The 23,199-nt window shown below is 38.3% G+C and overlaps 5 protein-coding genes across 7 annotated transcripts; 1 reads left to right on the top strand and 4 right to left on the bottom strand.

Annotated features, from left to right (window-relative positions):
- On the top strand, positions 3,564–5,300 carry LOC18781368 (1-aminocyclopropane-1-carboxylate oxidase 1). The gene is made up of 3 exons (XM_007211581.2): positions 3,564–3,780; positions 3,957–4,517; positions 4,631–5,300. The coding sequence occupies exons 1-3, from the start codon at positions 3,676–3,678 to the stop codon at positions 4,919–4,921; spliced, it is 957 nt and encodes a 318-aa protein (XP_007211643.1). The 5' UTR covers positions 3,564–3,675; the 3' UTR covers positions 4,922–5,300.
- LOC18778854 (HSP-interacting protein) lies at positions 5,666–8,748 on the bottom strand. Of its 2 annotated transcripts, none has more exons than XM_020561700.1 (2): positions 8,544–8,748; positions 5,666–8,446 (listed from the first exon to the last, which is right to left on the bottom strand). In XM_020561700.1, the coding sequence occupies exon 2, from the start codon at positions 8,373–8,375 to the stop codon at positions 6,057–6,059; it is 2,319 nt and encodes a 772-aa protein (XP_020417289.1). In that variant the 5' UTR covers positions 8,376–8,446; positions 8,544–8,748; the 3' UTR covers positions 5,666–6,056. The 2 variants fall into 2 exon arrangements, with proteins under 2 accessions (XP_020417289.1, XP_020417290.1); XM_020561701.1 differs by having other exon boundaries at positions 5,666–8,442; positions 8,544–8,747.
- Positions 9,534–12,586, bottom strand: LOC18778180 (probable tyrosine-protein phosphatase At1g05000). Its single transcript, XM_007212028.2, has 5 exons — positions 11,535–12,586; positions 11,298–11,391; positions 10,192–10,249; positions 10,042–10,085; positions 9,534–9,944 (listed from the first exon to the last, which is right to left on the bottom strand). The coding sequence occupies exons 1-5, from the start codon at positions 11,738–11,740 to the stop codon at positions 9,753–9,755; spliced, it is 594 nt and encodes a 197-aa protein (XP_007212090.1). The 5' UTR covers positions 11,741–12,586; the 3' UTR covers positions 9,534–9,752.
- On the bottom strand, positions 12,971–17,480 carry LOC18778296 (E3 ubiquitin-protein ligase COP1). Of its 2 annotated transcripts, none has more exons than XM_007211315.2 (13): positions 17,051–17,480; positions 16,884–16,961; positions 16,600–16,755; positions 16,172–16,507; positions 15,937–16,082; positions 15,780–15,845; positions 15,413–15,491; positions 14,877–15,032; positions 14,654–14,752; positions 14,047–14,151; positions 13,635–13,814; positions 13,443–13,553; positions 12,971–13,302 (listed from the first exon to the last, which is right to left on the bottom strand). In XM_007211315.2, exons 1-13 carry the CDS (start codon positions 17,324–17,326, stop codon positions 13,138–13,140), a joined length of 1,953 nt encoding a protein of 650 aa, XP_007211377.1. In that variant the 5' UTR covers positions 17,327–17,480; the 3' UTR covers positions 12,971–13,137. The 2 variants fall into 2 exon arrangements, with proteins under 2 accessions (XP_007211377.1, XP_020417288.1); XM_020561699.1 differs by having other exon boundaries at positions 13,065–13,302; positions 16,600–16,759.
- Positions 19,142–22,954, bottom strand: LOC18781255 (ubiquinol oxidase 4, chloroplastic/chromoplastic). Its single transcript, XM_007211433.2, has 9 exons — positions 22,477–22,954; positions 22,106–22,292; positions 21,763–21,856; positions 21,263–21,378; positions 20,819–20,927; positions 20,447–20,515; positions 20,176–20,247; positions 20,042–20,089; positions 19,142–19,734 (listed from the first exon to the last, which is right to left on the bottom strand). Exons 1-9 carry the CDS (start codon positions 22,635–22,637, stop codon positions 19,526–19,528), a joined length of 1,065 nt encoding a protein of 354 aa, XP_007211495.1. The 5' UTR covers positions 22,638–22,954; the 3' UTR covers positions 19,142–19,525.

The following is a 23,199-nucleotide window of genomic DNA, read 5'->3' as shown; positions in this document are numbered from 1 at the left end:
CTCGTTTGTCTTTTCATTTTATTATAATATAAATAATATTGACTATTTACCTTCTAGTCTTGCCCATATAGAGTTAAAGATTGCCTGCTTCTTTCATATTTTAAGGTTTCATCACTTCGTTATATATCCGTGGACGCTCCTGTTTCCCACTGCACTAAAGATTCTTACAAATATATAATTTATTCTTCAATCCAGTGACAGACTTACAAAACAGGTCACATGTTACAAGAAGTGAAGTTGTAGATGATGTAGAGGCTATTAAATATCAAAAGCAAATTCACAAGCTTTGATATCATGAAATCTAGTCGCCCATACTCATGCATGCTGGATCTTGATGGACCCCCCTCTATGACTTATCCAATTCATCGCTCTCATCTCAACTCAATCACATATGACCGAAAGAAAGAGCTATAGAGCTACTACCAAACTGGTCAATTGCACGATCAAGGAAGAAAAACATCCCACTGAGGGTCCACTTTAGATCATTCATTCATATTTATATGATTGATTGATATATATATATATATATATATATAGAATAGATACCTCACATCAGAGATCTAAGACTAACAATCATAAGTTTTGGACCGTTGATTGACATTTGATTCAACACGTGGGGTCCATATAATACACAGGATCCAAAATAATAACATGTTGCCACCATGCTTGACCTGAGAGAGAATTTGTTGAGTGCAGGGCTAGGCTAAGGCTATAGAGGGGGAGGGAAGGTTAATTTCATTCGCCATTTGCGCAGCTTTTCTCTCCTTTCATTTCATGGAAAGAATAAATCTACTTTTAGTGGCCTTGTCTCGATCAGGATTAGTGGTTTAAATAGTTTACTAGTCTGGCTAATCAACACTAATTACAAATTATATTCGAATCTACACAACCCAATTACGTAATCAATTAAAGAGTTGATGGGAGATCATGGTACGTAATCTCGTTCAATCTTAGGTTTAGAACAACCAGCCACTGCCAGGGATATGATGTTCGCATAATAAATGTCAATTCTTGTTTATTTAAGCAACTTGCGGAGTGCAAAAGACCAATATCATTTTCCATCTGAAAGGTAAGGAATCCTATTCGTCTAATCGATCCGATCCAATTATTCTAATCAAGTAATTATTCTCAAAACTATAGTGCTTCTTCTTGGCAATGTCATCTCTTGTAAGTTATATTCTCTTCTCTTTTGACCTTAAAGTAGTACACTACACTACTGTAAGAGATTTCACTTTCAAAGATGAAATCTAAGCTATTGGGCCAGTACCTCTCTCTCTCTCTGGCAGCAGCCATTGCTGTTGGCTCAGAAAAAAGAAAAAAGAAAAAAAGAAGTTGTAGCTAGGGCAGTAGTATGCACATAGAGCCAAAGTGGGGAGGCTTTGGCAGATAGATATAATATATAAGTCCTGGAAAAAAGAGATTAATTGTTCTTTATTTACCCCATATCATATGTCAATAATATTATGTAATGTGATTGTCTGGTACGGAGGTTCTCCGACCAACTCAGCTCTCATGAAAAACAATTCATTTTTCTCAATGATTTCTTGTAATGAAAATGAACCAGCAGTAACTGTTCATGGTTATTGGTATTTGCTAAGTGAAAGTGACAAAGATCGAAAAGAAAAGAAAGCGCTTGTGCTCTTTGGGTTTAAGATTATTATGCCCGACGTGGAATTCATACTCTCAATTGTCGAGTGACTCTACATCCTAGATTTAACCAGCAAAGGGAATTGCATTATTTGAAGATTATAAAACAATACCGAAAACCCACCAATAGAAAATACATGGAATTTGGAACTTGATCCAGAAACCAACAAAGCGATCGAGTAAGAGGGACACATGATAGATCATGTTCCAGTTTTATATGCTTTTGGTTTGCTCTCCCTTATCGAAAATGCATACATGGGATATTCTTAGCCCAATAACTTCTTTGAGCACTGTACATTTTTATACGTAGCCTAGCTTGTGTGTGAATTTAGCAAAAGTATATATTTGAACTAAACGACTAAAACGGATTAGATCCAAACTTTCAGAACAGATTTCTAATAAGATGATTTCATTTTCCTTAATAACCTACGAATCAGTCAAATTTATAATCAAAGTTAATCGTCAGGAAGTTGTACTTGTTGGGCCATATGACTCAAACTGGGAATTTTGAATTTTTTTTCTTCTTCCAACTTCTGGTCGTTAATGGCAGCGACAGATTTACTAGATGGGGTTAAATCCAACAAAAGAGTGAATAGGCAGATTTAGAATTTGACTAAGCGACATCAGCATGTGACTGAAAGACCGAAAGACCGAAAGTTGAGAGTAGAGATTTCTTTGGTCAGACTCAGATGTCAAGATGCTTGAAAGTTGGTCAGGTCCAAGTTTTGTCAACTCAACAAATCAAAAAGCCCATAGCTTTCTCTTTGGTTGAATCTCGAAAGCCCGCTGTTTGGTGGTAATTAACATGGAAGAAGGAAAATCTTTGATTAAACCCTAAGTTGTTAAGTTTATCAATATCTTACATTAAACATAACAAGAGCCCTCTAAAATCTTTGATTAAACCTTGGTCGTTAATCATTAATAAAGCTTGTTAATTATATTAATTAACGCGCTAATTAGCTTCCATTCCCTATAGTTCATGAATGATGAAATATTACCTTTTGTGGCATGCCTTACTTTTGTTTTTACTGCTTACGATAATTGTCATTATTAAGAAAAAGTGAAACAAAACATGGCAAATGAATAAGACATTCATTTCAAGTAAAGGAATTGGGGCCATGCATATCACTCATGCACTCGCAGGACACTTCCCTTTTTTCAGGCTTTATGTTTTGGCTCCTCATCTACTATACAAATACAATTATATTAGTGTTTAATTGGGATAATTGAGAAATTAATTAGGTTTTTTTAAATTCAAATAGAAAAGCTTAATTAGGCGCGTGCATGCATGGTTTTGTTTGGTTGGTCTAATTAAGACTGGAAGAAATAAATAAACAGAAAACAAAAAAAACATGTAAAAGACAAAAAAGAGGAAAGATAGATAGATGATCCAACCAACCAACAAGGCATAATATATAGCATAGATCATGGCCAAAGCTTCGAGACAAAAGTTGGTAGGGGTCCATCCACCATGGACGTGCTTTCTTACATAATCCACGAGTCCTGTTCCTTTTTATTCTATTTTATTTCATTTCATTTCATTTTCAGTACATTTTCTATTTGTAAATGTAACTAGATTTACATTCATCATTTAAATTTACTTTCTTATGTATTTATGTTACTTTCATTCATGTTTTCAATACCATGCGTTGATACTTATAAATTCTTCTTCTTAATCTTCAGGGTCAGTCAGGGTATTCTTTTCTTACGTGAACAATTTCGTTTCAAACTTCTCTCTCTCTCTCTCTCTCTCTCTCTCTCTCTCTCTCTCTCTCTCTCTCTCTCTCTCTATATATATATATATATATATATGCCAACATTCCATTATACTAATTTTCTTATAAATTATTAACTAAGAAATCCTAGGTATTCACAGATCTGCCACTCCCTTAGCGCCTATAAATTGCACCATATACAAGTACTCCACTCACCAAATAGAGCTAGCCACATAGACTCACTTACATCGAGAGGATTAAGTTTGCGTGTGAGAGAGAGGGAGATTGTGAGAGAGAGTAACTAAGGAGAGAAATGGAGACTTTCCCAGTTGTTGACTTGAGCCAAATTAATGGTGAAAAGAGAGAAGCTACCATGGAGAAGATGAATGATGCTTGTGAGAATTGGGGTTTCTTTGAGGTAAACCAACCTTTAGCTGCTTTGAGATCTTTTTATTTCTTTTAAAGCTTTGATGAGAAGTCAGCTAGTTAATTACAAATGATGTTTTTTTGATGTTTTTTTCTTTCTATATCACGATCATATGTGTTTCTAATAATAACTCTTTTTTTTTAATATATACAAATTAATTAATGAAGTTGGTGAACCATGGGATATCTCATGAGCTGATGGATACTGTGGAGAAGCTGACAAAGGAGCACTACAAAAAGTGCATGGAGCAAAGGTTTAAGGAAATGGTCGCAAGCAAAGGCCTTGAAGCTGTCCAGTCTGAAATCCATGACTTGGACTGGGAAAGCACCTTCTTCTTGCGCCACCTTCCTGTCTCTAACATATCCCAAATCCCTGACCTTGATGAAGATTACAGGAAGGTCATGAAAGAATTTGCAGTGGAATTAGAGAAACTAGCTGAGCAACTTCTGGACTTGCTGTGTGAGAATCTTGGGTTGGAGAAGGGTTATCTGAAGAAGGCTTTCTATGGATCAAAGGGACCAAACTTCGGGACAAAGGTCAGCAACTATCCTCCTTGCCCCAAACCAGACCTGATCAAGGGCCTCCGGGCCCACACCGATGCAGGTGGCATCATCCTACTCTTCCAAGATGACAAGGTCAGCGGCCTCCAGCTCCTCAAGGATGGTCAATGGATTGATGTTCCTCCAATGCACCACTCCATTGTCATCAACTTAGGTGATCAACTTGAGGTACAAATACCATAACCCAGTTTCAAATGTTGACTGTTTTTTTCTTCCCATTAAAATGGTTATTTTAAATCTCAAATTTACTAATTAAAATGTGATTTGAATTATTAATATAGGTGATCACTAATGGGAAATACAAGAGTGTGATGCACCGTGTGATAGCGCAGCCGGATGGTACCAGAATGTCCATAGCCTCATTCTACAACCCAGGTGATGATGCTTTTATCTGCCCAGCACCAGCATTGCTGGAAAAAGAAACTGAGAATATCTCAGCCTACCCCAAATTTGTGTTTGATGATTACATGAAGCTCTATTCTGGCCTCAAATTCCATGCCAAGGAACCAAGATTTGAAGCCATGAAGGCCATGGAATCCACCGTTAATTTGGACCCTGTTGCAACTGTCTGAGCTGTCCGATGGATGACAATAAAATAATTCAAATTGGGTTTGTGTGCTTTTGTGTGCTAGTAGTAGTTGGTGTTCTAAATAAAGCTGTTGGGAGGAGAAGTCTGGGTTTTATTTTAAATTTTCTGTGTTTTATTTCCTCCTGGCCTGGTGGAATTCGTAGTTATAAGCTTAGCTTGGGAGTTGGGAGTAGTAGTTCCCATCCCATGGTGTGAATGTGTTTAGTGTTTATGATGTGGATGAAGTATACTGTTATAGAAAGTGACCAACCATATCTAATCTGCATAACTGTTTCTGTAATTGAAAACAATATATAAATACAAATGATTAGATGCCAAAATCTTTGAGGGATCCATGTTTGATTGTTAATTAATCCTCATTATATTGAATATAGAATGGAATTGTTGGGAGATGCAAAAAATGTATTAGCTGATTCTCATTCTATCTATTGTAATTTGTAGCCTCCAAAATAATATATTCAAGCACTCCATCCATTTGGTATGGCTCAGTCAGAGCCCTCAAATTTTGATTTGCCATCACTAAGAATAATGGCATCTTCCCATCATGGTCAATATTTAAGTTAAAATCGATTTCATCCTCATTGGCATTGGCAACCAAAGGGAGAAAAGTCCTGAAAATCTCTTCATTTTTCTACTGACATGAAATCACATCTGAAACTGACAATAACAAGAACTTAAGAATTAACAATATGAGGGGAACAAATTTGAAGAGCTTGTATCCATTTGGTTTCTGGTGATCTGTAATAAATTTAAGAATCAGCTCAAATAAGATGCATCGTAAAAATAAAGATTAGCATTTATAAACCACACTGCACCGAAGTGGAGCAGCGAGCTAAAAATAAGACCCTACGCACATAAAGTTGACACTTAAAACTCATCAGCCTTGCGAAAAAAATGTTTACAACATGTCATCTTTACCAAAAGAACATTGCCCAAAATCTTGTTGAGTACACAGCTGCATATTCTGGCACCCAATCTTTCAGAACTGAACAAAAAGAATTCCAGCATTCCTCCATTCAGTACAGAAAACAAAAGCACTTCCTCTCTCCAGTTTATTATCATGACTAACAAGCACAATTGAAGATTATTCACGGAAGCCACCATTAAAATAAATTATCTCACTTCCCTGAAAGAATCTCATTGTCTTTATTGGCTTTAACGGGTACATCACTGCCTAAATTCTGAACCTTTTTCCCATCTCCCTCAACTCCATCGCCATTGGAGAAATGGTTCTTCAGAACCAAAGAAATGTCAGCCTCCGAAGCTCCAGCAAGCTTAAAGCGCTCGACAGCAGCATCCAGGTTTTTCTTCCAACCATCCAGCCCCAATTTGCATTCAACCTGAGATCGCTCAAAAAGCATGTTACCCCAGAAAAGATGGATCTGTGATCTCATAACAGCTGCCTGTTCTGCTGCTTCATCTGCCGAAATCTCACCCTGACCAGATGCTCCAGAGGACTCTCCTTCGTTACCGCTTCCTTGTTTTTTCCTTTTTTTCAACAATTCTTCTCTTTTGCTTGCACTTGGATCCTTTAGTTCCTTTGCTCTCTGCTCCTCCAGCTTCTCCCACATCTCAGTGGCAACTTTCATCTTCTCCTCTGCACTGTCAAAAAGGTTCAGCATTTCTGTGGAATCACAACTTGAGAGATCTATTTTCTTAGCAAGTGCAAATGACCAATGAAGTTTGGCCATTTCAAATTGCTGCTGCCCCAGGGCCAGCAGCCCCTCATAAAAGTCTGGCTTGATCGACAGTGCCTCCTCATATTTCTCTCTGGCCAAGGAATATTTTTCCTTGACCCAGTCATAAGCCGTTTGAAGCTGTGATTCCACTACCTCCTTTCCAGCAGACTCATCTAAGGGAATCCTTTTCCTTGCCGCACACATATAAACATTTCCCCAATTAAAGAAAGCCAATGCAGCCACCTCCTGGAACTTTGAGGCAGCCTTGTCAAAAAGACCCTGAGCTTCTTCACTAGTTACTGTCTCTTCAAGGGCCTCAGAACAAAGCTCCATTCCAAGCTCATGCAAATCAATGTGAGCATCTGGATCAATACCGACATGGCTGCGGAAAAGCTGAGAAAACTCAAACAACCAGTCATCCATTTCCAATTCCTTGCACTCAGGATCTTCTGAGGCTTCTGGTTTCTCCTTTTGAGCTTCTTTCTCCGCCTTATCAGTTTCATAATCACCAGCTTCCAAAACAGATTCACTAAGTGATGAATTAGAATTGCTTTCATCTTCCTTGATCCCCTCGTTTTCGGCAGCTTTTTCCTCCTCTTCTTCCAACAAAGGTGGTTCCTGCTCGGGAGTCACCTCCACAATATGCAATCTCAACATTCCAATCGAGTCAGCTTTATCTATTTCAGGGTCTTCTGGAATGACCCTGTCTGCACAAGACTCAGCCAACCTAAGTTCAGCTGTAGAGGTTATAGTCACCAAATCACCATCATTATCCTTATACTTGATCAAAACTGACTTTGATGATGGAAAGCGTTTAGTTACAGCTTCCCTTAACACTCTGAAAGTGCAATTAACAGGCATTTGGGAAAGCCTTATGTCGTGATCATAAACAAGCTTCAATGGTCTCCATCGATTTGCAGCCTCAGAACGCTGCTCATGAATGGACAATGAAACTGATGATGGCTCCTTCTGGTTAGCCTTACTTGGATTAGGAGATTTTGAAGAAGCATTTGTAGGCTTCAATACAAGTTTTGGCATCTGGGTTTTGGGCTCAGGTCCATTCTCAGCCGGTAGAACTGTTTGTGGCTTATCTGGCCTGTTAATTTGGGATAAACCAGAACCCCCAGCTGAAGCAGCTGCCTTCTTTGCTGCTGGCCGGGCTGGTAAACAAGGCCCCAGCCCAGCAATTGGAGCACCGCGAACTGCGGAAGCCCCAAGGGCGGCAGGGGACGGGCGGCTCTGGAGGTCCTGCTGAGCCTCCTGACGAGGCCCAAGCGCTGTCCGCAACCGCTGGGCAATCTCCAAAGCATCCCGGTGATTTGGGTCAGCCCCCAATAACACCTGAACATCCTGCATTGCCATTTCATACTTCCCTATCGCCTCAAATGCCCGAGCCCTCCGAAGGAGAGCCCGGACATACCGGGGCTGAACCTGAAGCGCCATGGTGCATTCAGCAACCACAGTTTCATAATCTATAGGCTTCATTTGCATCAAACAAGCGGCTCTATTGCTATGAAAAACCGCCCTGTCCGGGTGAATCTTAGGAGTAAGCTTAAGAGCATTATCATACTGCTCAAGAGCACCCACATAGTCCTTACTCTGAAATCTCTTGTTCCCTTCTTCTTTGAGCTCTTGTGCTCTTTTCAAAAAGATTGAAGAGTCCAAATCAACACCACCATTAGCCATTGGAGATGAATTTCCATCAATAGAAACTTGGTTTGAAGCTCCCTTCTTCTTTCTGCCCCCTGATTTCCCCATTTAATACTCTCCCTCTCTCCCACTTGCTCACAAACGCACCCTCGCTTGTATATACAAAAGCTCGTATCTATCTAATTGAAAATTAAGGCACAGGAGAATTAAAGCAGAGAGCTTGCACTGTTTTAGACGGAAATTTAACGAAAAAGGAAAGAGAAGCGAGGCACTTACCAATGACGAAACTCAAAAAGCATGAATCTTTTACGCAAAGGCTTTGATTCGGAAGGATGGACTTTTGGAGCCTCAAGAGCCGAGGTGGATTGGATGAATTCCAATCCTAGAATGTTCAGGCGCTCAGCAACCCAGGTGGGGGAGGATAAAAACCCTAAATAGCTGGAAGCACACTTGGGCTTCAAACCCTAAACTAGTTGGATGAATTCCGTCGGGGTTTAATAATCTAAGGTGGGCCCTACTTATTAGATCATCTTCCACCGTCGATCCTTGTTATGTTGGTAGAATCGTTGACTCTAACGGATTTGACTCTTCTATTGGACATTCATCAAATCAGGCGGCCGGGGGCCACTGGGATCCAGATATCCCTGCATCTTTCGGATAAATCGTTGAGCAGATTGGGCCCGTTGATGCGAGATTGGGACTGAATGAAAATTACAGGCCCAATTGTGATCCACGTATAGTAAGATAAGGGTTGTGTGGTAATTTCGAAAGGGGCTAAGCTAGGGTTGGCGACTATATAAATTCCCACGACGCAGCAGCTTTGGAAGAATTGAGTTCTTCAGCCCCTTTATGTAGATCTGTAGTTTCTACTCTCAGTTTTGTTCTTTTGTTTTTTTATTTCTTTGTTTGAATTAATTTATGCCTCGCTTCTTTTACATAACGAGGGACAGTTTGTGTGTCTCTTGGATTGAGAAGAATAGCGAGGTAGAGTGAAAAGGCCGAGCCATCGTTTCGGTCGTCATTATTTGGATTGGCGATTCGATTGTTTCTCGTCCACATTCTTTTCAATTTCATTTCATTTTATCTTTTTCTTTTCCAGAATTTATGACAATCTCAGGGTGTTCGAAAAATCGGCCTAGGCGGTTCTAGGCGGCCCTAGGCGGTCGGGTTCTTTTCTTTTATCTTTTAGCCTACCGCCTAGCGATTTTTCAAACTTATGCACTGCAGTTGGTTTTCATGCTTCTAAACATTAATAAACCCTCTTAATTTTCGACTGGGAATTTAGTGACAGGTCAAATTCATGCATCATCAAAAGTTTAAAGTGAAGTTGGAATCAACGACTATTTTGTACTGCTAGGTACAGATTTGAATGAAAATGAACACGCATTTTGAGTACTGCACATTCTTCTGGACTTGATTAATCATCAATAATCATCTTCACATACTAAAAGGGCCGAAAGGTCATTCTCTAGGTAGCGAAAGACTCTACACTATCCTTTTTGAACACGAAAATGACATTGGCAAGTGTTCGTCGCTAGAAATATCAAACAATTCGATGAACCTTTGATCTGAAGCTCTAGCTTTTGCAGCTGCAAACCTCTGGTACTCGTCGAAGATTGAGGTCAGGCACCATTTTTGCAACCTTCTTACGCATCCAACAAGGCAGCCTGTCCGGTGCTGCACAATATCAAAAAAGAAAACACTTGTATTGTTGGAAGATGGAACCCAACATTTTGGGTGAGAGAATGCAAATAAGTTAAAAAGAATTGAGTACCTTCCCTCGTTTGCAATGAATCAGGAGCGGGTGATTCCTTACATCTTGCACACACAGGCATCCAAGTCGATAAGCAAATTGCTGTGGTATAATCTTAAGCACAAAAAAGGAAGGGAAAAAAACTTTTAAGTTGAAGGTGTTGTGATATACCAAGGACTACTTTTAATGCTTCACGAATTGCATGCTCCGGAATTTTCACAAAATGTTCCTGTCGTCCAGCATCCATTTGCAAATATGTTGCACGCCACATGAGTGAAAACATCAACTGATAGCAATTATAACTAGCTCAAAGAAGAACATGATTGAGCTCAGAAGACATCATCAGTCAACATGCCAACAAGTTCATTTCAAAAGACTGAATAACATTTAAGTCACCGAAAACAGAGAAACAACAGCAGAAAGAATCTTCGAACATGTAGGGGTTAGTTCATCGGTACTGCAGACAAAACCAGAGTAGAGAACAAAAGGCAAATGAAATCTACACTTACTGCCAGCTGACAAAACTATATCTAGTAACTGAAAGAGTTAAGGAAAACCGTTAGAGCACAAGGCAAGCAAAAACAAACCTAAGGTTAGAGACGCACGGCTGTTTTCAAACATGGAACATACGTCAGTAACAAGTAAATATAAAATCCAACTGCTTATTAGGATTGTCAATATGTTTATCTTGTCGTTCCATTTAATTATAGATTTCATGCAAAGCGGAGGCTCAGCAGAAAGGGGCATTGTAGTGGGAAAAAAGACAATGGACACGGGGCTTGCACCAGCAAATTGGGAGTGGAATACAGCAAGGCCATAGGCTCATGGTGATGCATCTCTTGCCCAAAAATTCATCAGACTTGCACTTAAGCTGATGAAGTGAGGTGATTTTGACACGCAATTTGCCACGTCTCTTTTTCTCAACAAGCGGTGACGGATGTTAATTGTTTTAAAAACTCATGAACTCAAACCAGAAACTCTTTCACTCCAAAAACAAATTTTATCTGAAATCATCAATCAAATAGTCTTTTTCTTTTCCCCAAGCCTTCATGTGATTTCTAATAAATTCAAGCTTTTGTCCCAGAGGTTCAAATCTTCTGCATAATCATTTTTCTACAGAAGAGCACCCAAATTGGTAAACACACACGGTTATAGCAGGAATTATAACATAGAGATGACAAAGTTTGCATCTGTATCATCTTATTGTCTAATCTCAACTCTCAAGATATTATGTCAAAATACCATTATTGCAAAATAAGGCAAAAATAAGAGGAAACCTGAGAGCCATCCATCCCAAACTGGAAAAGCCTAATCCCATTTTCTTTCAAAAACTCTTCGTTCTCCTCCGGATACGGCTCCGGGCACAAGTATCTAACGCAAACGCACGAACCCAAACCAAAGAATTAGTCAAAATTACCGAACTTTGATAAACTGAAGTCAAATTTGAAGTGCCCAGAAAAAGAAGAAAATAGGAATAAATTAAATTTACAAAAACATTGCTGGATTTGACTTACATAACGGAACGTAGGCCTAGGGATTTCAAAAAGCTGAAATTGGCAGAATGAGGGAAACCGGACCTAAACACGCCATTGTCGACCATCGCAAAGTTTAGAGGTGGCACGAATGCGTCTGCCTCCCTCTCTTTCTCATCTCCGACCGACGGAGCCTTGGCCGCAGGCGAGGCCACGCACACCTCCCGATCCCCATTGGCTATTTTCATTGCTGCCTCCTTTTTTTTCGCGCCAAAAAAAAAAGGGAAGCAGAAAGAAAGTTTTTTTCTTTCCTTTTTAATTTTTTTTCTTTTCTGGGTTCGTTTCTGGTATCTCAGAGAGTGAAAGAGCGCGATTCTGGGAATCTATAGGGAGGAGGAGGATCTCTATTTATTTATATATGAGTGCTACTATTTATACATAGAATAGAAGGAGCGAAAAGGGAATAGGATTGTAGGAGAGAGAAAGAGAGAAAGAGGATCTTGTATAAGATGCGCAGTGGTGGCAAGCCTATGGGGAAGAAATAGACTGCTGACTTGGGGTTGGGTTGGGCTGGGCTTGGTTCTTAACAAATTTGCATTCGCATAAATTGTTCGTTTCAAATTTCATACTCATGTCGATCGTTTTTTTCATTTGAAACATACGAACAAAAAATAAGAAGCCAAGTTTGAATCCAAAAGATGGATGAAGATATCTTTCTTTGCCTTTTTCTAAAGTAGAAATCCCCGTTACAAAGAAGCTTTTTATTTAATGAATTTCCTTTATGACTGGCTAATTTACTTTTATAATTCCTTTATTTTATGTCCAAATTATTTCAGTTGTTACAATATTGATTGGCATCTTTTATTTATTTGGCGGTAGCAAAACTTTATGATCAACCGTTTTGCTTTTTTAGAAGGGTGTTGCATTTGGTTATGTAGAGTTATTTACACTAACACCCTTTAAGATTTTCGATTTTTTCACAAAACTCCTTGAGATTTTAGAAATTATACGAATACCTCATGAGGTTTTAAATTGTTTTCACAAAACTTCTTTTCATTGATTTTTCATCCAAAGATTGATGATTTTATACAACAAAAAAAATTCTACAGATGACAAAGTTGGCATTTGAAATTAGATTGCATATACTTCATTGAGGTTAATTTTGTAATTTGCATAAGTTTGTTTTTTATCAATGAAATTATCAATTTTTGGACAAATAATCAACAAAAAGGGGTTTTGTGAAAATAAATTAAAACCTCAGGGGTGTTCGTGTAATTTTTGAGACCCGAGCAGGTTTTGTAAAAACACAAAAAACCTCATGGAGGTGTTAGTGTAAATAACCCTTAGAAACGGACACAACCTTGCCTCTATGTGGGGGTGCGGCACAAGAACAGAAGGCCGTCCCTCTGTCTGTCCCTCCCTCCCTTATTCCTTTGCATCCTTTTTCATCAACTGTTCCAATTTACCCCATTTTCGCCATTAAAACTTTCATACGTTTTAACTCAACTATTGCAACATAAGAAACAAAATACCAGGTTTGAATTCAATACAAAGACACACATCTTTGTTTAGCATCGATAAAATTTATGTTTATCTTTGTGTTGGCGATACCTTAAAAGAAATTTTTACTTGATTACCGATAGTCTCAGGCTGCAAGTAGAAGCACTTTAATTGTTCCTCGACTGTTTGCAGTCAATAGCATTGGGCTATCCCTCTTCCAACATACAGCACTGATAAAGAATGATCCTCTGTCGTCGTCATTCTCGCCTAAATCTGAAGAGCCATGCCAAGCCATAGGTTTTGAGATTGCCTGCAAGTAGACACCAAAACTGAATCAACTACTGTTGGTGCCAAGTACCTATATACAATGTAAACATTGTAATTTTTGGGGGGTTCAATTTTGGCATGTCAACTTAGCTACCACATCATTTTCTTGTTTGTCAACTTAACCTTATGGTAAACGAACACTTCATTTGTCTCGCTGCCGCAAGCAATATATTCGTTATTTACTGAGAGACCCACAAAATTCTTCTCATTCATATGGCCTCTATATGTGCACAACTGTCAATGTGAAAACAAAGAATTAGCTCAAACTCCGTTTGGAAATTAGAAATCAAAAGTCCCATAAGCAAGATGACTCACAGGCAAGTTTTCCTTTACATCCCACAATCGCAATGTGCTGTCAGTGGATGCAGAAGCAAGTTCATTGTTAGACAAGAATTTCACATATGAAACAGCTTTCCTATGCCCACTAAAGACATGCAGTGGTTGGCTGATATTTCTCAAGTCATAATAATGAATGTGATGATCTGCAGAGCCAACCTGCAAAATTACCAAGTGGATTATACCAAGCTCTGTGTCCTAATTTGATTAAATGATATGTTTTCAATCACATTGGGCTCAGGGAAAGGCTATACATATACTAGTTTTGTTTAATCACTAATTGGCATGAAAAAAAGGAATCTACAGTGAACGTATAAAATTTTTGCGTTCTTCTGGATAGGAGAATTAAGCAAGCTATGTTCTCATTTTAATCTTAAGAACAGAGACATACTGCCACAAAAAAGCTGGATCCAGGATTATACTTGACAGAACAAATATTTGCCTTCATGTCGATATTAAGAACACTTTCTTCTTGCTTTGAGCACCAAATTTTGACCTGTTTAGCATAAAAAATGCATGCTGAGAGCACTTATAAACATAAGACCATCTAATACATCCCTAGCAAGTGTATCATTTCCTAGAAGTTGGAAAACAATTCAACCAGAAAAAATTATCCCACATGAGAATTTCATATAGGGTTGGCAGGAGGATCAAAATGTCGCAGTGTGGACAGATTTTCCAGAAAATATGAATTACTTTAGCTTCTGGAAAGTAGAAACATAATCGCATTATGAATTTCTATTGAAAATGAAATCTTCCTTACAAAATCATAAGCTAAAGATCCGTTCATTTTTTTTACAGAGACCCTATGTATAGGCCTTCCAGGCATCATGAAGGCCATGCATTTCTTACTTTCTATTTATACATCGGTAGCCAAACTTCTTGATGCTACTTCAAATACTCCAAGCCTATAACTACAACTAGTTACTTTTTAGGTCACTTATCAAGATACAGCTCACAAACCCCTAAGATATGAGCTAAGATTCATGTCCAATTACCTTGCAGTCATCACTTCCGGATACAAGCATTGAAGGATCAATAGACGAAAAATCAACACTCCAAGCCCGCTTTTCATGCTCCTCATATTCCATCACACTCTGGTAAGAAAAGAGTCTGGTTAAATAACTGGATGTGAACAAATGGGTTGAGGCAGTGACAAAATTATGACAATATAGGTGTGCAGATTAGCACTATTTTAATGAAAAGAAAATATTTCACTACCTGACGAGTAGTTACATCCCAAACACTGACTATCCCCTCATAGTCGCTACTAGCAATATGGCTTTTAGTGTACTTATTCCAGCTCAAGCAACTAAGTTTGGATCGTGTGGATATCTCTACGATAGGACAGTGGATATCTGCTGGTTCATTAACCACCTGGAAGTAATCACAATAGAACTTATTAACTACGAACAAATAAAGAAACAAAAAATTTCCATGAGACTGAAGTGTTCAGGCACAACCCAAAAGCGACAGGTATATATGCGAAAGCATTGTCTTATGCAGAAAAACAACTATTACCAAAAAGTAATATAAAAAATCAAAGATGGCATCCCTTTCATATTTAACCACAACATACAACTTTTAGATATCAACTAGGTTAGTGCACTGAAGAAGTATAAAGATGCACCAGTAGCACTTGGAAGCAATATATGGAGTCATTGCTCAACTTCGGCCCTGGAACATTATTCCTGCTTAATAAAAGACTAAAAGTAACAGACTTTATACAGGTACTAAAGCGTCTGTCCAATGCTTACCGAGGAAAATTCAAAAACTTTTATGCACCGTGAAACTCCAGCAGTAGCAAACAGTTCATCATCACGATCAAATTCTATACTGCAACAAATGTAATGGGAACCTCAAATATCACAATACGTTACCAAGATCAGCTAAAGATAAATTTTCAAACACAGATCACATGTTGCAGTAACCAAATGACCTAACTAAGCTATGGACCATGATGTTAATTTGCCTAAATTTAGTAGATACAGCCTACAGGTGTATAACCAATGATGGTTACAGGGTAGCAAATCGCTGATGAAAGGGCTAAAAAAATTGTATGAAATGAGAACCATTTCCAATTTGTCCTGAAAAAAGTGCATGAGGGATGACATTTTAAATCACCTGGACACAATATTGGCAGAGTGAAAAAGATCACCATGCCTCAGTTCAGCAATGACCCTTATTCGACTGTTTCAAGCAACCAAAAATTGCATTAGTAACTATAACAGGATAGGATTTCCTAGTAGAAACTTGAAATTGATACTTGAGAAGTTTGTACCTGTATTGTGTAAAGCTTGTAAGCACAGATTGAAAATCTTCAAGGCCTGGATTATAACCTTCTATATTCATAGTGTTTGCGCCCCTTTCTTCCTGTCTGTACCAATTTCGTCGCTTTTGCAAGTAGCACTCTTGTAGGTGATTGAACTGTTGCAAGGTAAAATAGAAGTCCAATAGTTCAGAATCTGGGAAGTTTTGTTGGTAGCCTCCTCAGATCAATTTGCAGGATCACTAACCTGTGAATGGACTCGCCTTTTTCTTGCTAGTGATGCTACACCTGGTGTTGTCACACACTGCATATCAGAGCTGCTGCCATAATCATTATTTAGTTGGAGTGCCTTGGAGATTGCTTGAGCCTTTACATCAGATCTTTTGTTCTGTAAATCATTACAACTCATCCGAGCTTGCACGTGTTGCGTGCTACAGACAATGCCATTGCTGTGCTGCTGCTGATCACCAGGAGCAAGCATTTTCAGCTTTATGGAGCTCTCTTGTTCCCAGCTGCACAGCTCTAGCCTCCGTCTCTCAACCGCAGTTATGTCCTCCTTGATGTACCGAAGATCGGCCTTTATCTGCAGAGGAAAACAGAGTATCATAATCAAAGTACAGAGCCAAAACAAAAGAATGCGAAAAAGAAAATTTATACATATATATTAATTTGGACCTCATTGAGCTCTTCAAACTTTTGGTTTTTCAGGCAATGTAAGAAGCCAAGCATCATCTCCATGCTCATCTCAGATTCTTGCTGCTCCATTTTTCTCTTCTTCTCTTCAAGGAGAGACAACAGTCCGTCCAGCTCTTTAATCGACATCTCGCAACCCTGTCTAAGATTGCAAATTACAAGTCGTACAAGTAAATACGATCAAATTATTAACTAATCAAACTCATGTGAATGAAGAAGAAAAATAAACAAGTTTTGATTTAATTATGACAAAAATGGCTACTGACCTGGTGCAGTCCCCGACGAAGTTGTTCAAATGGAGATGCAGTCTTCGCCATTCGAGAAGCCAAAGCATTTTTCAGCAACTGCAAATTCCAATATGATGTTACTTTCTTTCTTGACAGTGTCAACCAAACACATCGAAATGGAAAGGCGAAGAGAGAAAAGAAGGAACCTTGTCGAGCAAGAAATTGGGGAAAATGAGGTCTGTGGTGAGAGAGTGAGCGCAGCAAGGGCAATCACTCTTGATGCGGAGGTGAGTGAGAATGCAGATGTAGCAGAAACTGTGGCCACAAGCCGTGAGGAAGGCGTCTTTGATGATCTGCATGCATATCGGGCACATAATGTCCTTGTCCGGCTCCTCCGACGCCGTTTCGGTGGCGGAGCCTGGTAAGTGTTCACATCCTTTCACGGTGGGGACTAGCGCACCGCCCATTGAGCTGTCTTCCATTGCAAATATAAATGGAATTTGTGAATTTGTGAATTTGTGGTGAGCGAGAAAAGGAGAGAGAAATTAGAAAAGTAACCAAAGGAAGAGAGGAAATTAGAAAATAAAGGAAAGGAAATGAAAAGAAGGCTGTGTCTTTTCTACTTTAGGTCTTCTAGTCTCTCTGTGTGTAGTAACTTCGAGAGCATTGATTTGAAGACTTTGTTGTGAGGGCAATAGCGGCCCACGTAACGTTAGGCGGGTGATCTATGTTTTTTTGTTTTTTTAAAAAAAATTAGGTGGGTGGGACGACGAGTATTGAACACGACGTACCAAAGCTGGTGCAGTGCAGCTGCAATTACAGGTTATTAATAAAAACAGGAAAACGAATGATTCGTGCACATGGAAAATGGAATAAAGACGATAATAATTTAGCTTGCCTTCATGTTTAACACACATTGACAGATTTTATGTTAGGACACGTTTGAGAGATTTTAGACGTATCCCCAAAGCAGAGAATTCTTTGTGCATGTACATTTTGTTGGCGATAATGTATATGTTTTGTTGGCAATAATAGTATGAGACATTATCGACTACATATCAACAATCCGCTACATGGTCCGACTGATTCCGCGAGAGGTAAAGGTAACTAATCCAGCCTAGGGGAAGATTTCTAAAATATTAAATATAGTTTAAATTTAATAAGTTTATCTCCACTCCAATAAATATTTAGCCATACATGCATTGTTTTTCTTTTTTTTATCGCTAATATAATAAACTAATAATAACTCAATATAAGTAAAGTAAATAATAGCTTAGCTTTCTATTTAAAATAAGCTCACTCCTCCAAAAGCATATAGGAAATAATAAACATCAATCCAAACCTATATAAATTTGATTAGAAGCAAAACTCACGCTAATGTTGTACCAACTTGAGCTATTCTAATCGTACAGATATTATGCTACTCCCACAGAGAGCAAACATAAAAAAATTTCTTCTAGCCACCAAAACGTCATATTTGAACCTTGAGAGCCTAGAGGAAATAGCTCTCCTCCTCTGAAAAATTGTACAAACCTATCTTCAGTGGGTTCTTCATCAATCTTGGTAAGGTTTTCTCTTTTTATATGTATTCAATTTCCAATTTTAATTGTTGTTGTTAAGTTTTTATGATTTAGGGTTTGAGTGAAAACTTTTGGAGATTGTTGATATATGTTTTATTTTTACAACTTGAATTATTAATTAGCATATATGATTTTTGGTGTCTAGTATTTCTTATTAGGATCTCATGTCACATGATGATAATAGACTGGTAAAGAGAGGAAAAACTATTTATTCATTCTTCAAAAAACGTGGATTTTATTTATATTTTGTACTTCTTTGTGTTATATTTGCTTGCAATGTGACTTTGTTTGATTTATAAAAATTTTATTTACATTTTTGTTTCAAAAGAAAAAGGGCTTATAATATATCTCCTCTATGAAAAAAATTATTTAGCCTACTCCTATAAAAATTCATGGGTCCGCCATTGAAGATAACTATGAGTATGATAACATCACATCACATCACATATGAGATGGCTTATAACAAGATGTAATTCTAAATTCACCTGCTTTTGATTTCTATGTACAATTTTTTTTTTTCAATTTTGGGTAAATGGTTCTTTTTTATTGGTGAGGCTGGGTATCTGGTTTATTTATGTCTTTATTTTTCTGGTTGAATTATGTTGCTCTTTAAAGATAAGATGATAAAGATAGGTACATAAACATAATGCAATTAAAACGAGAGTTCATCTTCTTTTCTTAGCATAAATGCCGGTGGAACACAAACTCACTGATAAGTGTTGTTGATATTTTCTAGGGTTTTTAAATACAGGCGGTTTGCGACACTGGAACAACGCAAGAAGATAGCAGTATGGGCAGGCATTGTCAATGTCACTCAGTCACGACGAGTAGACCAAAAAGAAGATATGCTAGGGTAGGTGGGGTGCCACCACATATTAATGCTAGCTAAGCTAATAGTCCCACAAAACATGTCCAAAAATTGGAAAAATGTGAAACCACCACGCCTTGAAGCCTTCTCCCCAATGGAAACTAGAAAAGCAACCTTCATTGGATAACCAAATGCTTCTTTTGGATCTATACATTCTTGTGTATACAAACAAATTTCTTATACCATTCACTACTTCTACCTAATTTCCTCGTCCCCTCTTGTGTCTTATATGATCAATTTTCTGGCTTTGTTGTCACGGATTTTGTTATACAATCTACAATACCTTCACAGTCTGTTTGAGGAATGATGCACGGGGCGTCATCTTCTTCTTCTGCACGGGAATGAGGAGACCACAGGTTCCCGTGAGTCTGGCAAGCCTTCATCGTCTTACAGTGTTCAGCTTCGTCATCTCTTATGTTCAGAAACACGTCGTACAAATTCTCTGTGCAAAAAAAAAAAACCGATCACAATATGCCTACTCTTATTCTTTAACTCATTCAGTTGGTGTTACAAGACACCAAGGTTAGTTGGCCCAAAAATCTGAGTCCTGTGGAATGGTGTAGGTGGGACCCACAAACTTCTATAGGCCCCACACCCATACTATGTGAGAAGCGAAATTTGTCCATCCCACACAAGTTTATTTCGTATAGGAGAGAGATCATAATCTAAAACAAAGTTTGACAAGTGAGCTAACTCCTAGCATGATCATCTACTAACTGGCAGAATTAAAATCAGAGTCTGAAAGTTACCTATTTTTGGCCTTCGAGAATTGGGAGCTCTGGAAGTTTGAAATTCATCTGGATGAAATTTGGGGGGATTGTTAAATCTAGGATTACAGCATTTCAGGACACAGAAACAAAGATTGAAAAACAGAAAAACTTACCAAATAAGTACAAGTCACCGCTAGTGTAGTATTTTACAGCAACCTCAGGAGGAGGCAACTTTTTCAAATCCTCTACAACAGAAGAAAAGACCACGTCAGAATAAGTGAATATGCATTTGAGGTAAGCAGAAGGCAGTGCACTTTACAATTGATCGGATGATACAAGATCATCTCTTCGACTTTGCATGCTTAGAAGTTAGTGTAATTTGATGTGATCCAACAAACACCTTTATATGAGCACAAACATATAGAGAAGTGATCTAAACCATACCTCCTCTGGCCTTGATAAACTTGTCGTAAGTTGAAAATGCATGGCCCTCTACACATTCAGAGAAGTGATCTGCAGTAGTCATCAAACTAAATACATAAAAACACATTACTGCAAGCATGCAGGCTAATTCAGCATTCTGTAGAACTTAAACAGAAAATAGAGTGGAAAATATCCTAGAAACTACGCAAACATTATCAAATTTCAACAAGTTTGCCTGCATACTTGGTACTAAAAGGTTTAATTTTGGTTTAGATGGAGAGTTCTTGCAAGTTTGCAACCACCAAGGACAAATGCACCAACAGGGATGCCCAGACGCAAGAGCGACAAACCCAGGAAATTATAGTACATTAAAAACCAGATACTCATACTTACATGCCATTCTTGGGCTTATTATATACATAAAGGCCGTCATAAAATAATAGAAGATCGCAATATGCTGAGCAAGAAAGCGGTCAAACCACCAAGCATTTCCCCCCAATTCCTGCAATTGTATCCATATGCTATTATTAAATCAAGCAAACCATGTGGACCTCTATGTGCACAGAAGGGAAGCCAGATGTAAACAGATGAAGCTACCATAATCTACACAAAGTTTTTACATGAGTGCCTTTGAGCCAGAACATCATCATTTGAAAAAGCCTTCACCACATGTCATACAAGTTTTCTTCTATCTATTTTGTTATCTCTCCTCAATTCACTCTAGTCTCCTTCTGCAGGCTTACTTTGTTGATGCTAGTTATCTAAATTTCTTTTATTGTGGAATCTCCAACAATGTAAGGAATCATTGGCGAGAGAGCAAAAAATAAAAATACTCACTTCCATGATAAGCAAGTGGTGCATCTCATTCCAGCTCTCAGCAAAATGCACTTTCAGATAATCTGCTCTTCTCCACCAGCCAAAACTCTCATACATGTGCAAAACAGACATAAAGGCTGCCACAAAATAACACACAGACACAAATTAAAAATCACAACTGAGAATCACAATAATATATTAGGAAAACGATTACACAAGAACATATTCTTAGCAGCAGCAGGTAAAATGCACATTTGCAGAGAAAAATAAGAGGAACTAATGGCCATGCCTTTCCATGATCAACATCCGAATTAATATTTCAGATGAAGCATATTTATAATACAAGATATTGGGCCAATTGTGCTGTATGCGAGGGCATGAACGATTGGCAATGTATTGGTAACGGCTCCTCAAGCATTTGAAGGCTTATATTCCTATTGTTTGAAGTTATTCACATATCTTTACAAATACCCGCTTACAGAACTGCAGAAATTTATTACTAAACAAAGTGTAGCACTCACCAAAGTAAGGAACCCTTGCAATGGTTTCCAGTACAAAAAACCTTGCATAATCTCGGTCACGGTACAGAGTATCAAGTATCTTTATGACTGTATCCTGGAATGATTAGTAGAACTGAATTAAAGATCAACTAAGAGGACATCTCAAAACGTTGAATGAATTAAGCTCATTCAAGCATCATGCCCAACAGTCAACAAGGAAGATAAAAAACTGCAACTGTGCACATTCATTATGCGCACAAAATGAATCAACAAAGTTACAGCCTGATAACAATTATTTGACAATTCGACATGGGAGCTACGGTTAGTACTGTAGAACAATTATTCGATAAGAGTTAAGATTTACCGTAAGGAATATGTTGATGGTTTGTTCACATTTAATAACCCAGCCCTCAAAAGTACTTGAAGACGAACTTTCTGATGGGCCCCCACTGCTTGATTTCACTTCATCTGAGGGAGAAGAAGCCTTGAACTCAAAGGATTCCTCCACTATCACTTTCTCTTCATCTTCTTGCAGAATAGTTGCACGAATTCTATACAAATTCCAACACCAATGAGGAATCTTGTTATCCAATCATTGAAAAGGCCCAAAAGTTTAAATGATGAATCCACTTGCTAGATCCCATACCCAACCATGCTAGGTTTCTACATTTTCTCACAAATAGGAGCATTAAAGATTGTTTTTTCAACATATAAAGTGGTAGCACACAAACATACCTGGAAATTGATGGACGAGCAGAAATGGGATTGTAAGGAATACGATTCTGAGAACAAAACGTGGAGCAAGCTAAGTTCTTGAAGTTCCTTGCTTTGAGAGACGAAGAAGAGCAGGAGGTTGAGATTGCAAACACCGTGGAAGACAAAGTCGCCGCTGCCATTCCCGACGGTTTTTTGCAGAGACCGAAACGAAAATTCAAAAGCCAGAAAATGGAAATCAAATTGGAATTGGTTTCGGTCAGTTGGTATAAGGGAAGGTGTCAACCGCCTAAGAGGGTGAGGAAAATGGCACAAATGGGGTATCTTTCTTATTTTTGTTTGCAAGTATTTTGTGTCGTCTTGCAAGTCTAGCAAAGTTGGCGCGGCTTGCGTTGCGCATCAATTTTGGGGACGGCCAATGCCATCTGTGTTTTTGCTTGGTGCTTTGTAGTTGCACGACACAAATCAAAAATATATAACGATAGGATGATACTATGTTAATACATACAAAGTCATGAATTTTATTTTGTTGTGTCTTATATGTTGTTCATATTTTAGCTCTCGTGGCTCCTCTTTTCACCAGTTGCTATTAGACTGTGGGCTCTGGTTTTGACTTTCTGCAATTTGTGTGGTCATTGGGCTTGTCCAGGTTTGGCGCGTCCAGATTTTGAAGCTGCCTTTTACAAATTCTGTATAAAAAGCCCATCACAAAAATAGTAGCTCTTTTATGTTATTTTTATCTAA

This window comes from Prunus persica, chromosome G4, assembly GCF_000346465.2.
Source record: "Prunus persica cultivar Lovell chromosome G4, Prunus_persica_NCBIv2, whole genome shotgun sequence".
Classification (NCBI taxonomy): domain Eukaryota; kingdom Viridiplantae; phylum Streptophyta; class Magnoliopsida; order Rosales; family Rosaceae; genus Prunus; species Prunus persica.
The sequence above is the reverse complement of the archived record's forward strand: the minus strand, read 5'-3'. Positions and strand labels throughout refer to the sequence as shown.